This window comes from Nerophis ophidion, linkage group LG07, assembly GCF_033978795.1.
Source record: "Nerophis ophidion isolate RoL-2023_Sa linkage group LG07, RoL_Noph_v1.0, whole genome shotgun sequence".
Taxonomy (NCBI): Eukaryota; Metazoa; Chordata; class Actinopteri; order Syngnathiformes; family Syngnathidae; genus Nerophis; species Nerophis ophidion.
The window spans coordinates 50,558,345-50,585,432 of NC_084617.1; the positions used below are offsets into that span (position 1 = coordinate 50,558,345).

Below are 27,088 nucleotides of genomic sequence, written 5' to 3' on the forward strand. Positions count from 1 at the left end.
CATAGCCTCCGTTGTTAGCGCATGTCGGTTCAAACGATTTAGCGAGCTTTCACCAACTGACGGGATATCACAGGACGCTAAAGCTAATAAGTGCGCTTTTTTGTGTTCAGAATAGAACTAAGTCCAACAGTTAGTTCACGTTTGTTTCCTGTCTACATTGGAAGGTTTTTTTGGTGCAAATAACAACAGTAAGTTGGATCTATGGCTAAGCTAACCTGGAAAATGTTAAAGAGTTGGCAAAAAGTAATTTATCACGCCGTGTTTCTGTGCCGCCCGCCTGTTTGACAGCGTCATCTTCTTTCTTTTCATCACTTTGTAGCCATTTTACCGTAACATCTTTATTTTAGGGTTACTACCTATTGTTTGATACTATCAAATGATTTATAGAGAAATAGAAATGGCATGTCATGCTTTTCAGTAATTTATTGTAAGTTGTTGTTTTTCTCTACCAGCTACTCTTTTAGATGTCTTCAGATGAAGAGCCAAGTGTTCCAATTTTGCCTAAAGACTCGACATATAGGAGCAACTCTGTCTCTTCGCAGTTTCAAGTGAGTAAGCACAAAAATATGTAATGGTTTCTTTACAGTAAGTCCTGTCATGGTCGTGCTGTTGTTTTTTTAGAAAGCGATGGATTTGTTATAATTTGTATCGTGTTTAACTAAATTGCCAATATTAAAGGCCTACTGAAATTAGATTTTCTTATTTAAATGGGGATAGCAGGTCCATTCTATGTGTCATACTTAATCATTTCGCGATATTGACATATTTTTGCTGAAAGGATTTAGTAGAGTACATCCACGATAAAGTTCGCAACTTTTGGTGCTGACAAAAAAGCCCTGCTTTTACCGGAAGTCGCAGACGATGATGTCACAAGTGTGGGGGCTCCTCACATATTCACATTGATTTTAATGGGAGCCTCCAACAAAAAGTGCTTTTCGGACCGAGAAAACGACAATTTCCCCATTAATTTGAGCAAGGATGAAAGATTCGTGTTTGAGGACATTGATAGCGGCGGACTAGAAAAACAAACAAAAAAACCAAAAAAAAAAAACCAACGCAATTTCATTGGGACGGATTCCGTTGTTTTTAGACACATTTACTAGGATAATTCTGGGAAATCCCTTATCTTTCTATTGTGTTGCTAGTGTTTTAGTGAGTTTAACAGTACCTGGTAGTCGGAGGTGTGTCTCCACGGGTGTCTTGAGGCCAATGTCTCAGGGGAGTCGACGGCAGCTGTGGACGGCACAAGGTCAGCTGGTGTCCGGTAAGAAGCGACTGTTTACCACAATTTTCTCACCAAAACCTGCTGGTTGACATTCCATCGTGATCCATGTTCGCTTGACCGCGCTCTGATCCATAGTAAAGTTTCACCTCCAGGAATTTTAAACAAGGAATCACCGTGTGTTTGTGTGGCTAAAGGCTAAAGCTTCCCAACTCCATCTTTCTACTTTGACTTCTCCAATGTTAATTGAACAAATTTCAAAAGATTCAGCAAAACAGATCTCCAAAATACTGTGTAATTATGCGGTTAAAGCAGACGACTTTTAGCTGTGTGTGTGCGCAGCGCTCATATTTCCTAAAATCCTGTGATATCTTGCGTACACGTCATCATTACACGACGTTTTCAAGATTAAACTCCCGGGAAATTTAAAATTGCCATTTAGTAAACTTAAAAAGGCCGTATTGGCATGTGTTGCAATGTTAATTTTTCATCATTGATATATCAGACTGCGTGGTGGGTAGTAGTGGGTTTCAGTAGGCCTTTAACACATTATTACATAATTGGTTCTCTGACAAAGCTCTTAACACCAAACACTTGTATCTCAAATCCGATTGGAATGAGAAGAGGTATCTTAGCATGTTTTGATGCTGCGAAAGTCTCCGATAAAAATTACTTAGGACTTCCTGTCGACCGTCTTTTTTTTTTTTTTTGTATTCTGTATTACTAAAGAATTTAATGCACAGGTGTCAAACTCGAGGCCCGGGAGCCGGTTCTGGCCCGCCACATTGCAATGTGGCCAGCAAAAGCTTGGAAGTAAAGTGCACCAATAAAGCACTTCATCTTTTCTTACTATGGTCATGTCCACATGAACACAGATACTTAATAAACACACACTTATCTCTGCGTTTAAGCCTCTTGTCCACGCGCAGATGCATACGTTTGTCTTTAAAAATGCAGACTTTTGCAAACCTGGCCAAAGTTTAGAGATCAACAACGCTGCCTTCTTGGCTTTAAACACACAATAAGAGGACTTAATGTACGTTTGAACCGTAACATGCTGCTCTTTTCACTCAACAATAATAAAAAAGATTCATCAAAATGGGCTTTGCGACACACTCCCGCCGGCGTTAATGACAGTCAGTGGTTTTGGATACGATCACTGTTAAATCTCCACCTGATGGGGCAACTTTGACAAACAAGACTTTTTGCTCTGTCATAAGAAAGGTGCAACATTATCTTTTGTTTGTAGTCCTTGTTTAATGACAAATCATGAAGCTAACTTACATGTCTTGCTTCCATATTTGTAGATGGAGTCGAGCGCAACAGTGGACCTGGGTAAAAAGCATTTAAGCAACTAAAAAGAAACATAATGTAGCGTCCTTGTAGTGTGTACTGATGTTAAAGACAATATACACTTCATTACACATGTACAATATCAATGATTAAATGCTTTATAATTCCACAAGAGTTTTGCAGCGGCATACACACATCCGCATGCTTTATATAGGCCCCTAAACATGCAAAATGGTTTCCTTAGCTCATTAGTGCATGCTGATTTTAGAAATAATATACAACTCTCTGCACATGTAATACATCACCACGTTGCTGTACATGGCATCACGATGTTGCTCAACAAGTTATTCTATGAGTGTTGGGTTTCAGCAGCACAGGCATGCTTTCGCTCTTTAATAATGTTCCCAGGGCTCTGTGTATGTGCAGGCTGGTTTTAAAGATAATGTACATGTCATTGTACATTTAAGTATATCAAAATAAACATAATAGGAGGTGTAATGCTGCACCAAGTCAGATATTGCTGCTTATTTCAGGCTTCTGATTGGACAAAATGTGCATGACTGCAGGTGTATGTGTTTGTGTGTAGACATAGACAGTGTTGAAATTACACTTTTGTGGATAGAGATTGTTTTAACCCCAAATGTGTTTTTGACACGCTCCGTGTTCGTGTGGACATGTCCTAAATGTATACTCTTTCAATTTTGACGGAAAAATTCCACAGATGCATGCACTTGCATGTCTTTGAAACTTGAGAACAATCTGAACATGCAAAAAAATATTGTATAAACACGGGGGTGTCCAAAGACAAGGCAAGACACTTTACCAACCTGCTCCCTGTGCCACCTACACTGGTTTAAATGTAACGTAGATAATGGGTTTAACCATGTGAAGCACTTTGAATCACTGGAGAAAAGTGCCATGTAAATATAATTCACTTTACTTCACTTCATTGAGGGCCAAATTGCAGTTATGGCTGCCCTCAGAGGGCCACTTGTAACTGTGAATATTTCACAAAGGTATAGGGATTCAATTGTTATACAATTTCTTATGCATTTTTTATTTACACCGTAAAAAAACATCTAGATTTTGCAGTAAACTAGAAGCTTAGTCTCCCCAATTTTAACATAAAATGTACGATGTTTTTGCAGCCATATTACTGTAAATGGAAAAACCTTTTTTTCCGTACAGAAATTCTGCCATTTTTGTACCGTAAAATGTATTGTCATTTGATAACTTGCTCAAGCAGATATTAAGTTTTACTAAAAAAAAAAAAAAAAGTTTGAAATTTATGATTAGACATTATTCATATCAATATTTAATTCCTGAGATTTTAAAGTGATAAAGTATTTGGTTATAGATGGTATTTTTTTAATGTAACAATTTTCTATCCATACAGAGGACTTTTCCTGAAATTAAACTGCATATTTGACCAAATTTTGCATATCATTCGAATATCTCAATGCCGATGTTCTAGAGAGACATGCTCCCCATTGGAATTCAGGCACCCCTTGCATCTGCGAATGTGTACAAATCAAAGGAATGCGGAAACATAATTGCACATAGAAGGAATCTTACACGTGAGAACAATTGTCACACTAAAAAACGCCACGTATTTTAAATTTATTTATTTATTTATATCTTACACCACAAACTGTAGAACGATCTAATGTACCGTTGATTAGGTTGTGGTTTCATGTGAAATATAATCGGAAATCAGGTGGCCCAAGGCATGATGGGAGCACTTTAGGTTTCCCAGCAAAAAAAAACTATAACCTAATAAAATATACATTTTATTGCTTGTGTGAGAAACATATACATCAAAAGACAAAATGAAAAAATCATACAACGACATTTGCGATAACAATTTAACTCCACATTATTTCAATTTATACGCATGCTCAGATTCAGGGGATGCATAATTTGTAATGTGAAGCACATCTCCCCAGAACACAGGCCCAAGTTTCAAAATATACTCACTCTGCTTCATAACCTATTGCGCTGACATTGCACATGTTTATCATGTAAAAAAATAAATCCCCCAGTTTAATTGTAAACAACCCTGTGTCCTGTTTGGCGGCCCACCAGGATGAATATGAGGAGCTTCTCCAAAATACTTTGGTCTCACCAAGATTTGAGCCTGTCTCCAACACTCGCGTCCATGGAAGGAGCGCCTCACATCTGTCCATAGAAGGTCGCAATTCACAGAGGAATTCGCAGCAAGTTGGAGGTACTGTAGAGTATTTATTTCAAGTGGACTTATCAAATTTTTGGGGCTTCCAATACCTGTTGCATCTTTCCGACAGACCCCGTCAATGTAAGATCTTCACCCTTGACTCTTGACCAACCCCATTTTAGAGCTCATGATAAATAAGTTAAGACCAGTTAAGAACGTTACCAATAAATGTTGCATGGAACGTGAACCCATTTTATTAGAGGTGTAACCATTCGTTTTTATGATTTGATTCAAATCATAATTCAAGGTTGCCGGTACAATTCAGAGACTGTATTATATTTTACAAACGATACGATCTGAAACAATAAACTGATTTAAAATTGATTCAGTTACTTTTTAACCAATAATTCTACCACTTTGACTGAGTGCTGTGAATCTTTGGACACCACACGGTTCGATTCTAGGGGGTAACCATTTGATTCAGAATCGATTCTCTATATAGATAAACAGCTCTGATCACTTTCTAGATTACTTAAAAGAAAACTGGTTTTGTTTAATAAAATGCTTCACAAATACAAATAAGGCAGCAAGAGAAGTATCCAGCACTTCACTTTTCTGAAGTAGACTTGTACAGCTAATATGGGCATCTATAGTACAGGCCAAAAGTTCTCATTCAATTATTATAATTTTTTTCATGACCATTTACATTGTAGATTGTCACTGAAGACATCAAAACTATAAATGTACACATGTGAAGTTATGTACTTAACAAAAAAAGGTGAATAATCTAGTTTCTTAAAAATAACCACCCTTTATTCTGATTACTGCGTGGCACACTCTTGGCATTCTCTCCATGAGTTTCAAGCACACCTGTGAAGTGAAAGCCATTTCAGGTGACTACCTCTTGAAGCTTATGGAGAGAATGCCAAGAGTGTGCAAAGTGGTAATCAGAGCAAAGGAGGCTATTTTGAAGAAACTCAAATATGTTTTCAGATATTTCACCTTTTTTTTTTTTAAGTACATAACTCCACATGTGTTCATTCATAGTTGTGATGCCTCCAGTGACAATCTACAATGTAAATAGTCATGAAAATAAAGAAAACTCATTGAATGAGAAGGTGTGTACAAACTTTTGGCCTGTACTGTACATCAGCAATATAATTTGCCCGAGTGGCTTGACAGGACAGATTACAAATATATAAAAATATATATTTTTTAAATTATTTTCTTTTATTGTGTGTTAGTGTATCCTTTATTCTCCCTGTCTTCCTTGGGAAATGGGCAACTAAATACTTGCGTACACCCAATGGGAGGTGTGCACATCTTTTGGATGGCCTCTTCTGAGCATTTAGAGGGGTTCCTGAAGTCTCTTGTCTATATCGCTTGGCTCCCTTTGCCTATACACGCCGCTCCTCTCTATGTACATGTACCAGCGACAGGATTTGATGGAGAACTTGTATTTGGCTATAAATGAGTCCAACAAATCCACACCTCCCATGTACGTGTTATTAGGCACCAAAAATGTAAGGCCTCTCAACTTCAATGTAGGTTCTGTTTGCTTTGTCCCAGCGTTGAATCTTCTAGACTGGTTTAGGTCCAGCAAATGATGACATGTGTGATGGCCTTGCTGATATACCATTTGACAGCAACAGATGTTGTGATTACCCTCCACTCTGACGCCATAGATTCCTCTCCCATTTTTCTTCAAGCTCTTTTCGTCTTCAAGGTTACAGTTGGGTAGGTGCACCTGCCTGGCTGTTCCCACGTAATGAATTCCCTGCTCAAGGAGCTTCACTATGGAACACAGGTGAACACAGGCTTACGGTTTGTATTTCTGACCTTCTGGAAGAGTGGAATCAAGTTTCATCACAACCTCACCTGACAATCCAAGTTCATATTTGGCTCGTATTCCGTTGACACTGCCTTAGTAGACATCAAAGTCAAACATGCCAGAGATTCCAGTTCTCACCCACACTTTGAATCCCCATGTGTTTGGCTTGCCCCGCATATATTGCTTGATGCTGCTTAATTTTCCCTTGAAAGGAATCATCTCATCCACAGAGTTGTGCTCTTCTGGTACCACCTGCAGGCATTTCTCTCTGAATGAATCAAGCCAGTCTGAGTTTCCATAACTTGTCTTTCTTTTCCGTCTCAGATAGTGTCATGTTGTTTACAATATCTAATGACATCAACAAGGATTGGAATCTGTTGCGTGGCATCACATCAGCAAGTAGTGGTGGACCAAGTGCTCAGGGTGGAAATGTTTTGGACAAAAGCGTCTGCTAAATATCCTAAATGTAAATTGATTATTGGCTCTAATTATCATACTAAAAGGAAAACATGCATACATACCCCCACTTACATCCACACCCCACATTCAGGAACACTCCTTTCCCCAGAACTGAATTGTCTGTTGATATCCTCTTTGTGGACAGTCATGGAATTTTAGGTCAGGCTGATCATATCAACTACATTTTAGAGATTACACTTTTGAATCATTCAAATTTTACCAGAACACAACACAATGGTGGAAAGTATACTATCCATGTATAAAGAAAATACTTCAGGCAGTGGTGTAGTGGAGGGAATGCAACCTGTTTAAGCCCACTGCAACAAGCCAGCTATTTGACTACCACATTCACCCAGTGATGTATAATTGCAACAATTATATAACAATCTCTAAATGAAAATTGATGCATCTGTTCCACAATAACTACATATGTACATGCTCTTGACATTGTACTAACAACCGAAAAAATATTAAAGACATTTTACTTTCTTGAATCTGATGAATGAAGTCCAATGAAACAAGTAGATGTTGTTCAAAGGAAACCTTGAGAGGTTGTGTGAGTTCGTGGCCAGAAGGCGTGACTTATAAAGAAATGTACGATCCAATAGCATTGTGAGACTGAACAATACAATGACTAAATGTGATTGAAAAAAAATTGATCAAATATAACATTGTTTTTTAGGATGGTTAAAGGTAACGTTGTATTTTACAACTGGTGTTACAGGGTTAAGAATAGGTACAAATGAGAATCGTGTTTATTCTGAATTTTTTTTTCCTTTTTTCGGCACCCTTAGTGACTGAAATAAATACTGGATATTGGACACTGCTGGCAAAGTTTCCGATATTACTGTTATTTCTTGTAAGAGAATTGGGTTTAAATTATGTGAATTATAGATACAAACCAGCATGTAAGCAACAATTAATGGCTAATGCATTCACATCTTATTTGAGTAAAGTGCAACCAACACTTTAGGTTTAATTACAAGAGGAAACCTTTTTTGCTCTCATTTTCAACATACAAGAAATGTCCAGTAAACAACATTTTACCCATAGATTTACCTAGTACTTCTGCTGTTGTTTTTCTACATATATAATACAATATTAATATAAAGTGCAACCAACATCTGTAAGGTTGAATTAACAGTAGGTTTACCTGAGAAGTTTAGTGCAACCAAATCTTTTCAGGTTAAATCAGCAGTGTTTTGTCCTGTTATTACAAATTTTAATTAACAGCACAACAAATGCAAATGCCACAACACAAACTTTCAGCTATAGCACGATTCCAAAAGCCACAAAAGCATAAAGCTACAACACAACAAATTTAAGCCAAAACACAACAACCTAAAAAGATGAGAAGGAAGTTGAAAACGGAGTTGGAAAAGTGAAGTATGACCAGATTTTCAGTCAGAAATAACTTTTTTTTTTTTTACCTTTTCAATAATAGTAACATACTAGAGGTTCATTACACCGTTTTCAACCTTGCGCCTCAGCAACCGCTGACACTTCCTTTGTGGCTTCAAGGGGTCATATTATGATTTATTTTGTACATTTAAAACCCTTCCCTGTAGTCTAGCGATTCCTATAGAGTCTACTGACAGATTTGAGTTAGAACTAACGTGAATTAACGTGGACCCCGACTTAAACAAGTTGTAAAACTTATTTGGGTGTTACCATTTAGTGGTCAATTGTACGGAATATGTACTGAACTGTGCAATCTACTAATAAAAGTATCAATCAATCAATCAAAACTATATGCTACTTTGTATTAGCGATGGCAGCAGTGGAGAATGCATGTGCATGTACGAGTCAGTCTGCACCCAGACAAGATAGGGGAAAATTAGGAGCTTATTGACGAGAGGGCGGACTAGAATGGCGGACACGCAAGGCAGTCTGGGAAAATTACCAATATATATGGATAATCCGGCGACATTTTTCCCAACTGGTGTACAAACTCCAAACATCTCATTAGTCGGAAGTCGGAAAGAAGGCAAAATTGTTTTATAAATACCTTCGCACTGCCCCGATGGTTTGGTTTCAAATTTTCAGGACTTCTGCAGGTCCAATAGGGAAGAACAGTTGGGTTTGCATAATATGGCCCCTTTAAAGTTGGTTTGTGGCTTCATTTTTTTGGGTTGTTTGTGGCTTTTGCAATGGTGCTGTAGCAGAAAGTTTTTTGCTTTCCGCTGTATTGTTTTGTGGCGTTTGTATTTGTTGTGAACTTTCTCGGCCACCGTAGATACTATATCTGCCATTCTTGTTCTGATGACTGATGGCAATGAGCCACAGACACGCAGGCAGACTTCAGTAACATTCAACTTCCTTATCAACATAAGTGTTACATTTCATATTAACATTCTTAAATCCAATGTTTTCATTTTTTTAGTATCGATAAAGTCAATTGATTGCCGAGCACAAATTGATGTAGTTGAATCTTAGGAATAATAAATACAGTATCAATGAATCATAACACCCCTACATTTTATTTTTGTTTTGCTAGAGCGACTCAGACATGATTCCAGAGGTATTGAGAGCCCAGACAGGATACAAGATGCATCGGAACGGTCGCAGTCAAACATCAAAGGCATTCTCGAGTTCACTGAAATCGAGCTGTTCATCTCAGAGGAGAACATTGGCAAAATTGAGATCATTCTAGACACATGGAGCACCAAACTAAAGGTCAGTGTTGTCATGTAGTGCTCCTTTTCATCTTAATGTATCAAACTGCCCAAAAATACATTAAATGGGCTAGCATGTGAACTATATCAATGCCCCAATCAAGTGTAGCATTGTAGTGAAAACAATTGACAAACAAATGTAATCTATAAATCTGTCAAATATACTGTCTTGTAACTCTTTAAATAATTAACTTTGTGCATGTATTTGTGACAATGTTGTGAACATGGTTTCATTACATAAACATTAACGCACCACCCCCTCACTATATTTGAAAAAGTCCAATATCCTGAGGGAGCTAAGGAAGTGGAGGGTGGCCTTTATAGATCAACACAAGCGGGAGTTGCAGAAGGAGAGGGAGATACACAATGCCCAGAAAGAGGCCTTGAAGTTGGAGCTGGACAGCCTGAAGGATCTGCTAAACACCTATGAGATTTCCAACAAGAGAAAGGATGAGGTGACCACAATGTGCATCATCACATGAATTATCTTTTGTTATACTGTAAATGCTCCAATTAACACCTTAGTTTACCAGTTGAAACTCCCAAAGTCACTGGGTGATTGTTGACCATGGCTGTTGACGAACACCTAATGTAGCTTTGATTAACAGTGGTAGCTAATTGTGAAGTATCATGAGTATACATTATCCAGCAGCTTAATATAGCTCTGCACACACGTTCAAATTTTGGTAAATTGTAAACCATTCTGTTGTTTACGATTTAATTTATGATGACTGACCAGTTTGCTGCTACAGCATTAGTTCTGTTGCTGCTGTTTTGTTTAATCTAGCATTTTATCTCATTCTGCACATTTTCCACCTAATAAATCAGGATTTTGATTTATATGCGACATCTTGGAAATACTATGTTTCAATGTTAGCATGCTAAAGTTTTCTGCAAGAATTCTCACAAATTTTGTATGTTTTCAACCTAATATTCCATTACTTGGCGCCATCTTAAAAATATGTTAACTGTTCCCGTGGTGGTATGCTAACCTTATATGGTGACATCTTGGCAGATTTTGCACGTATTGCGTTATTAGGTTCCATTTTGGCAGTTTGTGAACTCTTCGGGGGGTGTATATTGTAGCGTCCCGGAAGTGTTAGTGCTACAAGGGGTTCTGGGTATTTTTTCTGTTGTTTGTTGTTACGGTGCTAATGATCTCCCGAAATGTGTGGCGCATATTTGTAACAGTGTTAAAGTTGTTTATACTGCCCCCCTCAGTGTGACCTGTATGGCTGTTGACCAAGTATGATTTGCATTCACTTGTGTGTGTGAAAAGCCGTAGATATTACGTGATTGGGCCGGCACGCAAAGGCAGTGCCTTTAAGGTTTATTGGTGCTCTGTACTTCTCCCTACGTCCGTGTACCACTCCATACAGCGGCGTTTTAAAAAGTCATCAATTTTACTTTTTTAAAACCGATAACGATAATTTCCGATATTACATTTTAAAGCATTTATCGGCCGATAATATCGGCAGTCCGATTATCGGACATCTCTACGTTTTATGTTCGCATTTTAGTATTTTATTTTACTTTTTTATCCTAATAATAATCAGGGATTTCTTAACTTGGCGCAACATTGGAAGTATGCTAATTGTTCCAATGTTAGTATGCTAACATTTTATGCAAGCATTTTAGCTATTTTTTACTATTTCAACTTGGTAACCTTGTGTTCAAAGACAGCTACTTTCCCTTTCCACTTTCTCTCACTCCAAATCATCAAGTTGAAAAAATATATTCTGAGTTTTCAAACTTCAGAAATGATCGCCTTGCTCCAATTAATGCCTATCGCCTTGACTGGTTAAAGTAAATAAAAGCCCCAGCTATAATTGGAGCACATATGGTAGTTAAAGTCTTGGTCTTTGTTTGGCTGTTGAGTGATATTGATGAAGAATAACACATTTCTTTGTGCTTATTGTTTTGTGTTGTACTCTCCCTCAGGTGATCAAGAGTCTGACTCTGGTGTTGGACAGACAAAACGACAAGCTTGATAAGATGAAGGTCTTCACCCACTGGAAAATTCAGTTTATAGAGGCCAAGGAAGCGGTACAGTATACTGTTCATTTATGTCCCAGCGAAATACAAACCCCGTTTCCATATGAGTTGGGAAATTGTGTTAGATGTAAATATAAACGGAATACAATGATTTGCAAATCCTTTTCAACACATATTTAATTGAATGCACTACAAAGACAAGATATTTGATGTTCAAACTCATAAACTTTATTTTTTATTTTTGCAAATAATAATTAACTTAGAATTTCATGGCTGCAACACGTGCCAAAGTAGTTGGGAAAGGGCATGTTCACCACTGTGTTACATCTCCTTTTCTTTTACAACACTCAATAAATGTTTGGGAACTGAGGAAACTAATTGTGGAAGCTTTGAAAAGGGAATTCTTTCCCATTCTTGTTTTATGTAGAGCTTCAGTCGTTCAACAGTCTCCGCTGTCGTATTTTACGCTTCATAATGCGCCACACATTTTCGATGTACCCGCACTCTTTTTTTTTTTTTTTACGAAGCCAAGCTGTTGTAACACGTGCTGAATGTGGCTTGGCATTGTCTTGCTGAAATAAGCAGGGGCGTCCATGAAAAAGATGGCGTCTAGATGGCAGCATATGTTGTTCCAAAACCTGTATGTACTTTCAGCATTAATGTTGCCTTCACAGATGTGTAAGTTACCCATGCCTTAGGCACTAATGCACTCCCATATCATCACAGACGCTGGCTTTTGAACTTTGCGTCGATAACAGTCTGGATGGTTTTCTTCCCCTTTGGTCCGGATGACACAATGTCGAATATATACAAAAATAATATGAAACGTGGACTCTTCAAACCACAGAGCACTTTTCCACTTTGCATCAGTCCATCTTAGATGATCTTGGGCCCAGAGAAGCCTGTGGCGTTTCTGGATGCTTTCGCTTTGCATAGTAGAGCCTTAAAGGCCTACTGAAACCCACTACTACCGACCACGCAGTCTGATAGTTTATATATCAATGATGAAATCTTAACATTGCAACACATGCCAATACGGCCGGTTTAGTTTACTAAATTGCAATTTTAAATTTTGCTTGGAAGTATCATGCTAAAACGTCGCGGTATGATGACGCGTGCGTGTGACGTCACGCATTGTTGAGGACTTTTTGGTCCAGCACCGTTCACAGCTATAAGTCGTCTCTTTTCATCTCATAATTCCACTGCATTATGGACATCTGTGTTGCTGAATCTTTTGCAATTTGTTCAATTAATAATGGAGACGTCAAAGAAGAAAGATGTAGGTGGAAGCGCTGTATTGCGACAGCCATTAGCAACACAAACACAGCCGGTGTTTCCTTGTTTACATTCCCGATAGATGACGGTGAAGCTTTACTATGGAACAGAGCGGTCAAGCGAACATGGTTCCCTACCACATGTCAACGAGCAGGTTTCGGTGAGAAAATGGTAGTAATAAGTCTGCTCTTACCGTAGACATGAGCAGAGAGCTTGCGTCATTCTTCCTGCACATGTTTAAGAGGCAGCTGCGGACTCTCTTGCCTCCTCCCACCGGCCACCTCCGACCGTCGGATGCTTCCAAAGTGGAGGAAGCATCGGCTGCCTTCGCCTCGTGGAAAATGTGGCTTCCCTCGGAGACACTGGCGGTCACCACACCTGTGGCCACACCCCTCCGACTTTCAGGTTGTACAGGTACGACCATATAATCTCAATAAAACGCTAGTAACGCAATAAGCAGATAAGGGATTTTCCAGAATTATCTGAGTAAATTTGTCTAATAACATCTGAATTACTCTGCCGTCTAGTTTTTTTCTTTTTTTATAGTCCTTCACTCTCACTTTCCTCATCCACGAATCTTTCATCCTCGCTCAAATTAATGGGGAAATTGTTGCTTTCTCAATCCGAATCGCTCTCGCTGCTGGTGGCCATGATTGTAAACAATGTGAGGATGTGAGGAGCTCCACAACCCGTGACGTCACGCGCACAGCAAGGCTTTTTTATTAGCGACCAAAAGTTGCAAACTTTATCGTCGATGTTCTCTACTAAATTCTTTCAGCAAAAATATGGCAATATCGCGAAATGATCAAGTATGACACATAGAATGGATGTGCTATCCCTGTTTAAATAAGAAAATCTCATTTCAGTAGGCCTTTAACTTGCACTTACAGATGTAGCGACAAACTGTATTTAGTGACAGTGGTTTTCTGAAGTGTTCCTGAGCCCATGTGGTGAAATCCTTTAGAGATTGATGTCGGTTTTTGATACAGTGCTGTCTGAGGGATCGAAGGTCACGGTCATTCACTGTTGGTTTCCGGCCATGCCGCTTACGTGGAGTGAGTCCTCCAGATTCTCTGAACCTTTTGATGATATTATGGACCGTAGATGTTGAAATCCCTAAATTTTTTGCAATTGCACTTTAAGAAACGTTGTTCTTAAACTGTTTGATTATTTGCTCACGCAGTTGTGGACAAAGGTGTCTACCTCGCCCCATCCTTTATTGTAAAAGACTGAGCATTTTTTGGGAAGTTGTTTTTATACCCAATCATGGCACCCACCTGTTCCCAATTAGCTTGCACACCTGTGGGATGTTCCAAATAAGGGTTTGAGGTCTTTATTAATATTTATTGCCACCTTTCCCAACTTCTTTGTCACGTGTTCCTGACATAAAATTCCAAAGTTAATGATTATTTGCAACAACAAAAAATGTTAATCAGTTCGAACATCAAATATGTTGTCTTTGTAGCATATTCAATTGAATATGGGTTGAAAATGATTTGCAAATCATTGTATTCCGTTAATATTTAAATCTAACACAATTTCCCAACTTATATGGAAAGGGGGTTTGTGCATTTGGAATTATTGTCCATAACTCATTCAGTGCCATCAAATGTATTATTTTGTCAAGTGTTAAGTAATTTGACCAACTTTCCTATTGTAACTACTTTGTCAATCATACTGCTTTCATCCATGTAGAAGTCCAAAAATTATTAATTTCTTGGCCAAATTTTGAGTTAATGGGGTATCATTTGAAACTGCCATCTTTTCAGACTTATGTATTTGTTTGAAATGCTGCACTTTTGTTCTACATGATGTGAAATTGTCTATAATGTTTTAATCTGGTGAACGGCCACTTGGTTTGAGAGTGTGTGAAGGGATTCTTCACATGTAAGAATTATGTATCCTAACTGGAGTAAGGTAGCAATTGAAAAAAATAAGGCTATCGATTATTCTAATATATTGATCAGATTGTTTGCTTAATCGGAATAAAACCTATTTAAGGGCATTATTGTGTTTTTTAGGGGAAATTGTTGCAATAAACAAAGGTCTTTCTGCTTGCTAAAACCTTAATTTGATTTCTAAAAAAACGCATCCTCCAACATTGATATTGCACTTTTAACATGTTTGCATCAATGAAAAAATGTAACCAATAAAAACATAAATTGTTCGCCACCACACTGATCACGTCACCCACATACCACTGCTGTCATGTGCAAAATATTGCAGCAGCTGTGTGGAATTTATTTCCGCGTATTCAACAGATTTTATCCAGATCCATATTTTATAACTGTGTATTAATATTCTGGGGACATTCAACTTTAATGATCTTTTAAGCCATAAGAATATGTCCTGAAGTTTTTTTAAAGGGCATAAAAACATTTTGGATTTATATTTTATTGTACTTTTTTTGCTTACATTCATGAGATCAGTCCTCAACAACTTTTTTTTTTTTTTTACCTTTTTGAAGGTGTTTAAAACAGTTAAGGTTACAGGTTTAAATTATATGAACTTCTTATTGAAATGTATGTTAATACAAATGTATATTTTGATTGAAAACTTGATCAAAAGGACTTCAAAAAGTTGAAATGAAAAACCCGTTTGGATATTTGTTGGGGGCTGATGGTGAAGGAGAGATTTGAGCAAAAAAAGTTAAAAGAATGTATAATACGTTTTATTTTATGAACCATTTTGCACATTGACTATGCATTGCCTTCTGTCTCAAAATCGATACATTGAAAAGTAAAGTAAGATTGGGCCAGTAAATTAAAGTATAGTATTCTAATAAAGATTAGGGCTCTCGCCATCAAAAAGCTATTTATTCCATTTCTTTCAATGGTGCCTTTAAGGGGGAACTGCAATTTTTTTTTTTTTTTTTGCAATTTTGCATATCATTCACAATCCCTGTGTAAGATACATAGTACCTTTTTATTAGATTAGGCACTGTTATTCTGAAATAATTAATTCAAGTTTTTCTGTGCGGAATTTGCATGTTCTCCCCGTGACTGTGTGGCTTCCCTCCGGGTATTCCGGCTTCCTCCCACCTCCAAAGACATGCACCTGGGGATAGGTTGATTGGCAACACTAAATTGGCCCTAATATGTGAATGTTGTCTATCTGTGTTGGCCCTGTGATGAGGTGGCGACTTGTCCAGGGTGTACACCGCCTTCCACCCGAACGCAGCAGAGATAGGGTGAAGCACCCCGCGAGACTCCAAAAGGGACAAGCGGTAGAAAATGGATGGATGGAAGTTTTAAAGGTGCCATATGTAGAAATGGGGCCAGAAGTGTTACTGCAATCACAGTCAAAACTCTGTCGTCCCCTCCCACTGTCCATGACTGAGGGTGCCAGATACGCAGCCGAATCCAAATCCTACTCAAAGGAACTTCAAATGGCAATCGACGAGTCCTACGCTGTAGGTTTCTATTGTTTATGCTTCTTGTAAGATGGTTTACAAAGTAATTCTACCACATTTTACTGATGTCGATTAGCCAAATGTATTTGTAAAGTTACCTAGCAATAATTTCGTCGGGAGTCGGGACAGATTGTTGGCATTACCCTGCTAAAATGTCTAGTTTGACCCAAGAGACCACCATCTAAATATATTATATATAATAATATATATGGCATAGGCGCACTACGTGTGATTCTATGAGCCAACCACCGTTACGCAAAAACCACGTTGTGCATAAATCATACAACCTACTACAATGTCAATACACTAAGTCCAAAATCATTACATGTAATTCATTATATTGTGCCAAGCAAATACCACCCCGTATATGCCTGATGCACATACAGTACCAGTAACTGCAATTAGCGGTGCAAATGTTGGAACCCATTTCCTCACCGTGTCAGGATATCGAGAACAAAGAAAGCACCGACACTACCCATTTTCTCATATGGTTTTAAGTATCAAAAATATATTTTGCCGTAAGTTTGAATACACATTGACATACAAGCTAACGGGCATTTATTTCCCCCGTTAGGCTGTATGTTGATGTGTCATTGGCCGGGTTAGCATGCTAAGCATTCGTTGCAGGAGCATACTAGCTTTGTTAGACAAGATCATAGACTGTATTGGACAATATAGTTTACATGCCAGATGTCCATTTCCATTTATTACATGTAGTAAGACAACGTAAATGCCTGACTTGCCTATCAAGGAGGAAATTAGCAAGTTTGGCATGAGATGAAAAAATCTTCTCCGCCTTCAATCGTCTCCATCTTTCAAAGGCATTCCCGAAAAAAAAACCTTGTTTTGTTCCTTGCTTTGTCATGAAGAAGTTGAGCATCGTAACGAGGCCTTTTAGATTTACTAAGGTCTGACGTGTTTTGTAACTTTACCAGTGGCAGTAGCTAGACAAAGATGGCGCTATGTAACTGGCAAACTGGAAGTGACACACTCATTGACTTTTTAATTGGTCAAACGGTAGAGGGCGGCGCATCAAAATTAAAACAATAAAAATTTTGGGGGGCTGTAAATCTAATTTTTGAAATGAGAATATCCTGGCTGAAGTACAATTAACAGTTATGAAGGAATTTGAAAACAACATAGGGCTCGGGATCATTCTATGTCGAGTTTGCATGTTCTCTCCGGGTACTCTAGCTTCCTCCCACCGCCAAAAACATGCACCTGAGGATAGGTTGATTGGCAACACTAAATGGTCTCCAGTGTGTGAATGTTGTCTGTCTGTCTGTGTTGGGCCTGTGATGAGGTGGCGACTTGTCCATGGTGTACACCGCCTTCCGCCCGAATGCAGCTGAGATAGGCTCCAGCGACCCCGAACGGGACAAGCGGTAGAAAATGGATGGATGGATGATTTCTTAATGCTTTTTGACGTATCAGGGCCATTTAATGATGACTTGACATATGGCTCCTTTAAATCATTTGTGGTCTGTGGGTTGTCTTCACAGGCTCACGCTGTCAGGTTGGCGCAGCAACACCACTGTATGTACCTGAAGAGGAAGATGTGGTTAGCATGGCGCGCAGTCGCTAAGAAAGAGTGGATGATAAGGGTAGAGCAGGCTTGTCGCGAAAGAGCTGAGGACGTGTGCACCCGCCTGGCTGAGGAGTACGAAGCCAAGCTAAACATGGTGGGTATTGTCAGTCGCTATCTTATGAAAAGGACCTCAAATAGTTGGGAAAAAATGTTGTCGGCGGACATACTGGTAATTTAGCACATATTTATTAAGTGAATTTTGTGTGTTGTTAGTTGACTTTAGAGCACAACGAGGAGCGAGAGAAGATGCTGGCAGAGATTCAAAGACTGCAGGTTGACCGAGAACGCAGAGAAGTATCCATGAGGAAAGCCTTGATGAGGGGTGTGTGTGCTCTCAACATGGAGACTCTCCAGCTGTTCAATGCCGGGGATGCAGAATCTGAGGAAAATAATGAGCACGGTATGCAACGAAGGGAACTCCTTTGGATTTTGTTGGTAGAACATTTGGTATTGTACAATTAGTCATTAGGGGTGGGTTATATGGCCTAAAATCTACAGTATATAGCATAACGATACACATCACAAGATATCATTTTGGCATATAAAAAATAATAGAAACATTTCAAAACGGGTTACAAAGGCTGCGAATTTGGCTGCTGACGTAACATTGCGTTCTTTCCGGTGTATTATATTGTCAAAACTATTGGTAATCTACTTGCCAATTTACCGTTAATTTATGTTTACTTTCTGTTGTAACATAGGTCTATTTACAATTCCATTGAAATATAATAAGCTCTTATTATTCTGTCGTTTGTATACTCTACATTAGTTTTGGGTATTAGTACAAAATTGAGTATCGATCCAATTCATAGTTAGTAGTTAGTAGCGGTATGACCAATATTGGTCATACCAATCCTGATAAGGACACTTCTAATTTTTGTAAGATCTATGAATGATTACATTTTTGATTACAATTAGAATCAGACAAAAACACAGGTAATAATATAAATTAAATATTTAGTTGTTTTTTTTATTCCATTATTGCAAAATAACTAAAAAAAAAACAGCAAAAACTAATATTGGCTCCTACTTAAAGGGGAACTGTACTTTTTTTTTTTTAAATGTTGCCTATCGTTCACAATTATTATAAAAGACATGACAATAGATGTATTTTTTTTTATGCATTGTAAATATTTAATTAATGCGATTAAAAGTCTGCTAACAATGAAGCTTAAAAAAAACATCCAAATACGGTTTTATATACAGTACACGATGTAAGTGTATATATGTAATGTAGTAACAGGCACATTTATAATATTTAATATTGACGTATTATGAACATTTTAAACATACGCGGCACATTTAAACGCATTATGACGTTCGCTTTTTTCTCTTCTACACTCATTACTCACTGCAGACTTCATACAATACTTACTGTGCAATGTCTGCTGTCATTAGGGTGCTGACTGCTGGGATGTTCATATATTCCCATTTAAATGAAGAATGTTTCATAATTCTCTCGAAGAAATGGGATGGGCGGGGGGGGGGCGCAATGCTTTTTTTGTTGTCGTTCTGGCCATTTTCGGGTCCTAAATGGCTGTCAAAAGGTACCAACTTGTCGAAACACCCACTCAGACGTCTACTTTCCAGGTGAGATGCATAATTTAAGATCTACAATACACTTACGGGGAGCGAGGAAGCAGCAGACTACTCGATGATGTAAACATAGGGAGACAGGGAAGTGATTACATCGCCGCTATGAATAGTTTGTTTGCATTAACACTTATAATAACAATTTCACTAATACTTGTTAATATTCAAGTCACGAAATCAAAATGGAGTATTGTTGGTGCTTTTTGAATGGTTATTTATTGGATTTTATGGGCGAAACAGTGGAGTTCCCTGTAAGCGGACTTTTATTTACATTTATTCAATATTTAGAATGCATTAAAAAAAATCCATCCGTCTTTTATAATAATTGTGAATGATGGTCAAAATTCCCCAAAAAGTGCAGTTCCCTTTTTTAGTCCTTTTTGTTTTTGTATTTCCTGAGTTTTTAAACTATAAAAAACTATTTTGTGACGGTTAAAAATATCGATCTAATCACTGTAGTATCACCCAAACATACAACAGTGCTATACTTGGTATCGTTACTATCAATACTTGTATTGATCTTGTAGCTTGGTGGTTAGCTATGCATTTTTTTTAACCTCCTACGGTATGTCGTGTAGCACATCAGGCTATCTCTTATCCTCTGGTCCTCCAGTGATAATGGTATGTGTTTAAAAAAAAAAAAAAAATAGTTAATTTGCTTTCATGGAGGTAAAGATTAGTGACTTGCATGCATCTTCGCACTATGGAGAGGACGCTACATTGTGTTGAGTTTGCGTTCAATGAAGATAATTTGCGGGAAACGGCTAGACTGTGTCAACGTGTATTATCACGTTGGTATTAAACTCTATATTATTTCTATCTTATATTGTTTATACTGCACAGCGCTAACTGTCCTCAACAACCATCTGTTGTAAAATTTGGGTTGTCAATTTCTTCATTTTATTGACATTGACTAGTTTGCTTTTGACAGATCCCGATTCATCCCCTGATGATGATCCTGACCATGATCCTAGTCCTGATCCTGATCCTGGTCCATTGGCTCAGGCCCCGCAACGTCCTGGCCAAGGCCCGGCCCATTTTGACCGCTCAAAGTCTCCCGCCCAACACGACAAGGACCAGGTAGGACTGCGAAGGTTTTTGGAAAGACAAAAATGTTATTTATTTAGAATTTCAGATCTAAAAAAAACACCATATTTTTTAATTATTAATCCATCTCTTATTTGGTTTCCTAAATATGTATTAGTCAGCACTGCGCCTTAACTAAAATTATCTCTATGCCTACGAAGCAGTAGTGCTTATCATGTGGAAAACATTGTAATTGATTTTTGAAACCAATTTATTGTATTTATTCATTCAAAGTTGACGTGTAAACTCATGCAATTAATTGCAAAAAATTGCAATAATGTATAAATATAGATTAATCGCACAAATTAATTTTGATTGCACATGATCCTTCACCCTAACCCAGTGCTTTTCAATTTTTTTTTTCCCCATTTACACCCCCCACACCCAACCCTCAGGAAGGAGAAAACTTTGTGCACCCCCATTCGCCGCAGGCACTATAAATAGTATAATTGCTCTATAAAATCATTTTAAGTACACATAACTTTGTACCCTTATTACCAGTAAATAAACCACAAAAAGAAAGATGTGTAGATGTACTGTACTTACAACAAGAATAACTTTATTAACATTATTGGTCCATAACAGAAAAAAAAAAATCCTTATTGAATCTAACATTTTTATTGGACTTAAAATACTTGATAATGAAAAAAAAATGAACTCTATAAGTAAAATTGATTACCAACATTAATTCAGGAGCACAATATGTACAAGTTTAACATGCCAAACAAAAATGAATAAAACAAATGTGCTGATTTAATTATTTTATAAAAATGAAGTCAGGATTAATGGCTACAATGAGCATGTTTTGTAGTGTGCAGTTTTTTCAAAGCATGATACTGACTGACTTATTTTACCTCAGATGGGTCCTAGTGCACCCACACCTGGCCCTGAATTACCCACCTCCACTTTGCATACTCCAGCACAACACTATGCAGCGCCGCACGCGCCAGCGGCTCAAAGCCAATTCCCACAAGGGGGCAGCACTGCCTTTCACAAGGTGAGCGAAAGGACATTTTCTTTTTGTGAACATTACAACAAATACTAGCATACAGTAGTAATAACATTGTACCAATTGGTAATATAGTCTCTAAATGCCATTGATTTCGACAGGCCAGTGTCCTCACAGCAGTTCAACAAAAAACGCCAAACGTGGCAACAGCTCGTGTAACTGCCAAACATGCTTCTAGTAAGAGTATACGCAACAACGTTGAAGCCATGGCTGTGGCCCCGCCCATGAGCTCCGTTGCAGTAGACCACCATCAATCAGTTTCACAAGTAAGGAATGTTTAGAATTCTCTTCTTTTGCTACAATGTAATCAAACGTTTTGTTTCTTCTCTCCAAGCAAACTATGGGTCAGGCTACCGCTGCCAAATATCCTCGCTCCTCCCAGCATGCTTCCCGCGCCACTGGTGGCAGGACACACGCCAGAACACACATCGGCACATGTAATGTACACACAAGTAGTCACATGACTACACACACAAGTAGTCACATGACTACACACACAGGTTCTGTTCGTATGTTGATGGACCTATACCAGACCTGGGCAAAATACGGCTTGCGACCCATTGAGATTTTCAATCCGGCCCGCCCGAAATTCTATATAATTTTTTTTTTTTTAGATCTTTAACATCCAAACTGTCGCCGCCATTATGATGTGCAGTGCTGTTTTTAAATGACTGTAAGTCTTGAACTATAGAAAGTATTTCAGTAGTTGAAATCTTTGCTTTTGGGTGTTATACAAGTTATTACGGTAATGTACGTCACAGCAGTTTAGACGAGGAACAAAGCAGTGTGGGCGGAGTTTGTTTTCAGAGCAGCCTGCCCAAAACCCATGTGTCAGGAACAGATGCAGAAGAAAATTTGTACAACAACTGTCTGCATAAGAGTGATAATATATAATATTGTAGGTGTTTATTACACTTTACAGTTTGTTTGTTGTGTTTCTGTGTTTCAATATGTCTATCGAGGAGCCGGTCTGAAAAGTAAAAGAGGAGCGATGTTCATATGTTGTTAATATTTAGTGTTTTATTGACCATAATTAATATCGTAAATCCCACTCTTTATTTTCATGTACATTTTGGATGTCCCATTCAGTAGAAAAATGTAAAATGCCATTCCGTTTTTTTGAGATGGTCCGTCATAACTATTTTAGAATTCTATCGGACATTGACATTGTCTGGTATTAATGTTCATGGAAAAAAAGGGACCCAAACACACATACTGTACAGCAAATTTTTACAGCTAAGTGTATATATAATTTATACACACATACACATTGGCCCCCCAGACACATTTTTTCTCTCAATGCAGCCCCCGAGTCAAAATATTTGCCTAGCTCTGGTCTAAACGATGTAATATAATACATTATAGGAGTCTTAATTCAAGTTTTTTTATTTTGTTTATTAATGTTAATCAAGCCCGACGCCAATTTTATTTTATTCTGTTTACAAAAACCACACAGAATATTGATCGAGTCTTACATCAATTTTATTTTTTATTAAAAATAATGTATTTTGTTTTACATAAATAGCTTAATACAACATAATACAAGTCTTACTTCAACTTTATTTTATTTTATTATTTTATCGAAAAGAATCACACAATGTTAATCAATTCTTATATCAATTTTATTGTTATATTTTTGTCCATTAATTTTATTTTAAAAAATTCACAGAATGTTAAATCGAGCCTTACATCAATGGATTTTTTTTAAATGAAAAGTTCATTTGTTTGATCTAAAATCAATTGTTTACACAAGGTTATATCATACTTTATGCGAGTCTTACTTTAACTATATTTTTTATTTTATTCATGTGTTTTATCATTTAATCACACATTGTTAATTGATTCCTTGATCAATTTTATTTTACTTCTTTTTTCCTTTGTATTTATTCTTTATTGACTCATTTATTGATTGATGCATGTCTGCAAATGCAACGATTCTTGAAGCTATTCAAGTTTTTTTTTAATGATTGTTTTTTGACAGATCCTGGTTCTGCCAGCCCGGTTGACCACTTTGACCACCCAGACTCACCCACCCATCCTGAGGAGGAAGACATAGTAAGTCACTATCTCGTCCATTATCACGTTACCATGGTTATAATTAGGGAAAATTTTGGCCTCACATCCAATCCAATTTCGAGTCCCAGTCCGACAGTATACCATACAACGAAAATGTTTTATGGCAGGTAACTAAAGCAAACACATTTTTATAAAGATGATCTTATTTTAATTTTAATTTTAATTTGCCAGTTTTGTTGTAAATCACAATATGTATTAAAATATGTATTGAATTTGTGATATTTAATGCTGCATATATATTTTTAACAAAATAAAGTGTCTAGTGCTTAATAACTCAACTAAATTAAATCATTTGAGTTTTGCCCTCAAAGCATCCCTAAGTTTGAAAACAATAACAACCCATCTATCCATCCATCCAATTCCTTTTTTTTTTTTTTTCTTTGTCATGAAAAAGGGAGGTTTTTTGGGTTGGTGCACTAATTGTAAGTGTATCTTGTGTTTTTTATGTTGATTTAATAAAAAAAATATATATGTATTTTTTTTTTTATTAAAAAATTATTTCGCGGCCCGGTAGCCGCAGAAGAATCCCCAACCACTTCTAAGGCAGTGGTTGGGGACCACTGCCTTAGAAGCAGCTATGGATAAATGACGCGGTGTTCTGGCAAGACATGCACTCTCCTGGAATTCACGCAACTCTTCCTGCATGTGTGCAACAAAAATACAGAAATGTAATGAAGTCTTCCTTAGTGTGCATCCTTTATAAGATGAACCAATCAGTTAAAGGCAAATATCTGCCAATGGTACGGATTCATGATTGAGCCTTTGCTAAAACTAGCACACAAACATTTCTTTTTCCCCAGATGGGCATGTGGCGCACCCGTGAATTTCTCCCTTCAGCTTCACACAGCTTATTCCCACAAGGGGGCAGCAGCATGTCCCACAAACAGGTCGAGCCGCAGTATTTTGCTCTTTGAAAATAATCCTGTTGTTTCAGTACATCTTCAAAGGTGTTCTTGTCGTCACAGGCCAGTGGGCGTGTGGTCACCTCCAGCCAACAGAAGGCAGCAAAAACCATAACCGCTCGCATTACAGCCCAAAATGTTCCCGATAAGAGCGCACGTAGTAACCTCAGAGTCATGGGTGTGGCGCCATCCATGTGTTCAATCGTGGTAGAACGCCACCAGCCTACTACACAGGTATGAGTCATACAGGGTGAAGTATATCTCCATATTCTAATATACATCTCTATCATACAAGTTCATCGGTGGTCAATCGCCTGCAGCCAGATATCCTCGCTCTTCCCAACCAGGTCCTCGTACCCCCAAGACGTCCTCCAAAGCACACCCTGGCACTTGTAACGTACACTCCATCAAAGTAGTTGACTAATCACACACACACACACACACACACACACACACACCTCTCACATAGACCAGCAGAAGAGGTCTGTCCCACTTTGAAAACCCCTAACTCACTATGCAACAATTCCTTTTTTTTGTGGGCGGTGCTTAAAACCTTTTAAAAGTGGTCTTTGATGTTTTTATTGTAGAAAAATGCATTATTTTTTTCAGTGACATTTGCACTGATCAATTCATGTAGTGTAGTACCTTGGCTTACTAGACTCTGCACCACTAGTAATGTTGCAATGAACCCTTTAATGTCCGACCAGAAGATGATTTAAATTAATTGCAATGGGGAATATTGATTTGTAGTTCGAATATTTATAAGCTAAGTCACAGAACCGATTAAACTCATAAGCCGAGGTAGCACTGTACCTGCTGTAAAAAGACAATTAACTTCATAAGTAAAATGTTCACTTTTATTATATTTTTTAAAAAGTGCATGTAAAATGAGGAAGCATACAGTGTTTGTTAGTGAGACCAAAGCCATCCTGTTTGTACCTGTCTCTTGTTTTTTTGTAATAAATTATTTTAGAGCGTCTTTCTATACTGTACAAGCGTGTCTGACAATTGATGTAAACTAACGTGATCAATCATGAAACTCTGCAGTTTCTGCGGCTGACACTCTCTGATTCCATCTGCATCCGATCTGCAGTACAAAAATAAAGATAAAACAAATGCTCAATGAAACATTTAGGCGCGTTTAAGAATATATGGAAAAATGATCAACCTGCAGCTTTGCTATTGCCAGTGGTGACAAGAGCCTGATAGAGTTCTACACTAGGATTTTTCCGGGCCAACTCCTCTCCATGGAGCCAAATCAGAAGCATCCTGTTGCCATGTTCTTTGTAACTGTGTTGACCTGTCAATAGAATAGAAAGTACTTTATTAATCGATGGGGGAAATTCAGCACCACAGTTCGCTCACAATAAACAATAATAATAATAAATAATATATAACATAAATTATATATATAATATATGAATAATATAAATATATTCTACATTTAAGTGCAGTCAAGAAGGAACATATGCATTATACAGTCTGATGGCTGTCTGTATGAAGGACCTCCTGTGTCGTTCCGTGTTACATTTTGGGAGTCTGAGCCCTCCACTGAACGTGCTCATTCTCTCCGCAAGGTCCGAGTGTAGTGGGTGGGAGGTGTTGTTTATAATGGCTAGGAGTTTTGCTAGACTTCTCCTCTCTGACACCACCGCCAGAGAGTCCAGCTCCACTCCCAGCACGTTACTGGCCTTCTCTACCAACTTGTCCAGTCTGTATGTGTCCCTCGCTTTCAACCCGCTGCCCCAGCAAGCCACGGCGTACAAGAAGGCGCCCGCCACCACCGACTCGTAGAACATCTTCAACATCTTTGTACAGACGTTGAAGGATCCTAGCCTCCTGAGGAAGTAGAGGCGGCTCTGTCCCTTCTTGTAGAGTGCCTCAGCGTGTTTTGACCCATTCAGCTTGTTGTCCATGTGTACTCCGATGTATTTAAAATCCTCAACCATGTCCACATCGAAACCCCTGATGGAAACAGGAGTCGCCGGAGTACTCCTCCTCCTTCCCAGGTCCACAACCAGCTCCTTGGTCTTCGTCACATTGAGCTGGAAGTGGTTCTTTCCACACCATGTGAAAGTACTCCACCAGTGCCCTGTATTCCTCATCATCACCATCCTCAATACACCCCACTATAGCAGAGTCATCAGAAAACTTCTGAAGGTGGCAGGACTCTGACTGATAGTGGAAATCAGTTGTGTAAATGATGAAGAGGAAGGGGGAGAGGACTGTACCCATATCATATACATAACTTGTACTGTTTTCAGCATATTTTCCCATAAGAATTAATGGAAACAGGAAATAATATATTTGGACTGGACAGCTAAATTTTAACAAATATAAAAATAATTGATACATTTTAAATGCAAAAAGACATGACTACCTAACAAGTCACATGCCTGTAAATGTAGCCTCTATACTAAGGATGTCCAAAGCTCGCTTTTTATTGGCCTTTGATAAAGTCTATAATTCCTTTTTCTACCGCTTGTCCCTTTTCCGGGG

The 27,088-nt window shown here is 38.1% G+C and overlaps 2 protein-coding genes across 2 annotated transcripts in view; one reads left to right on the top strand and one right to left on the bottom strand.

The window, feature by feature from the left end:
* On the top strand, positions 1-25,568 carry poc5 (POC5 centriolar protein homolog (Chlamydomonas)). Its single transcript, XM_061906340.1, has 16 exons — positions 1-188; positions 453-548; positions 4,601-4,742; positions 9,476-9,654; positions 9,932-10,108; positions 11,595-11,699; positions 17,838-18,017; positions 18,137-18,323; positions 20,448-20,596; positions 21,462-21,599; positions 21,713-21,877; positions 21,946-22,048; positions 23,593-23,666; positions 24,488-24,574; positions 24,653-24,823; positions 24,885-25,568. The coding sequence occupies exons 2-16, from the start codon at positions 465-467 to the stop codon at positions 25,011-25,013; spliced, it is 2,070 nt and encodes a 689-aa protein (XP_061762324.1). The 5' UTR covers positions 1-188; positions 453-464; the 3' UTR covers positions 25,014-25,568.
* The window catches only part of ankdd1b (ankyrin repeat and death domain containing 1B), a 27,433-nt gene continuing 24,915 nt past the window's right edge, over positions 24,571-27,088 (bottom strand). Inside the window, 2 exon segments of the mRNA XM_061906341.1 lie at positions 24,571-25,676; positions 25,758-25,889. Of these exon segments, the coding sequence (XP_061762325.1) occupies positions 25,621-25,676; positions 25,758-25,889 (188 nt within the window). The 3' untranslated portion in view covers positions 24,571-25,620.

What these genes read in the sequence shown, in the direction of transcription:
- poc5 (XM_061906340.1), top strand. Translation starts at nt 465, where the DNA reads ATGTCTTCAGATGAAGAGCCAAGTGTTCCAATTTTGCCTAAAGACTCG. An exon ending in CTGTCTCTTCGCAGTTTCAA is followed by an intron (nt 549 to 4,600) that starts GTGAGTAAGCAC and finishes GCGGCCCACCAG; the next exon opens with GATGAATATGAGGAGCTTCT. An exon ending in GCCACCAGCCTACTACACAG is followed by an intron (nt 24,824 to 24,884) that starts GTATGAGTCATA and finishes CTATCATACAAG; the next exon opens with TTCATCGGTGGTCAATCGCC.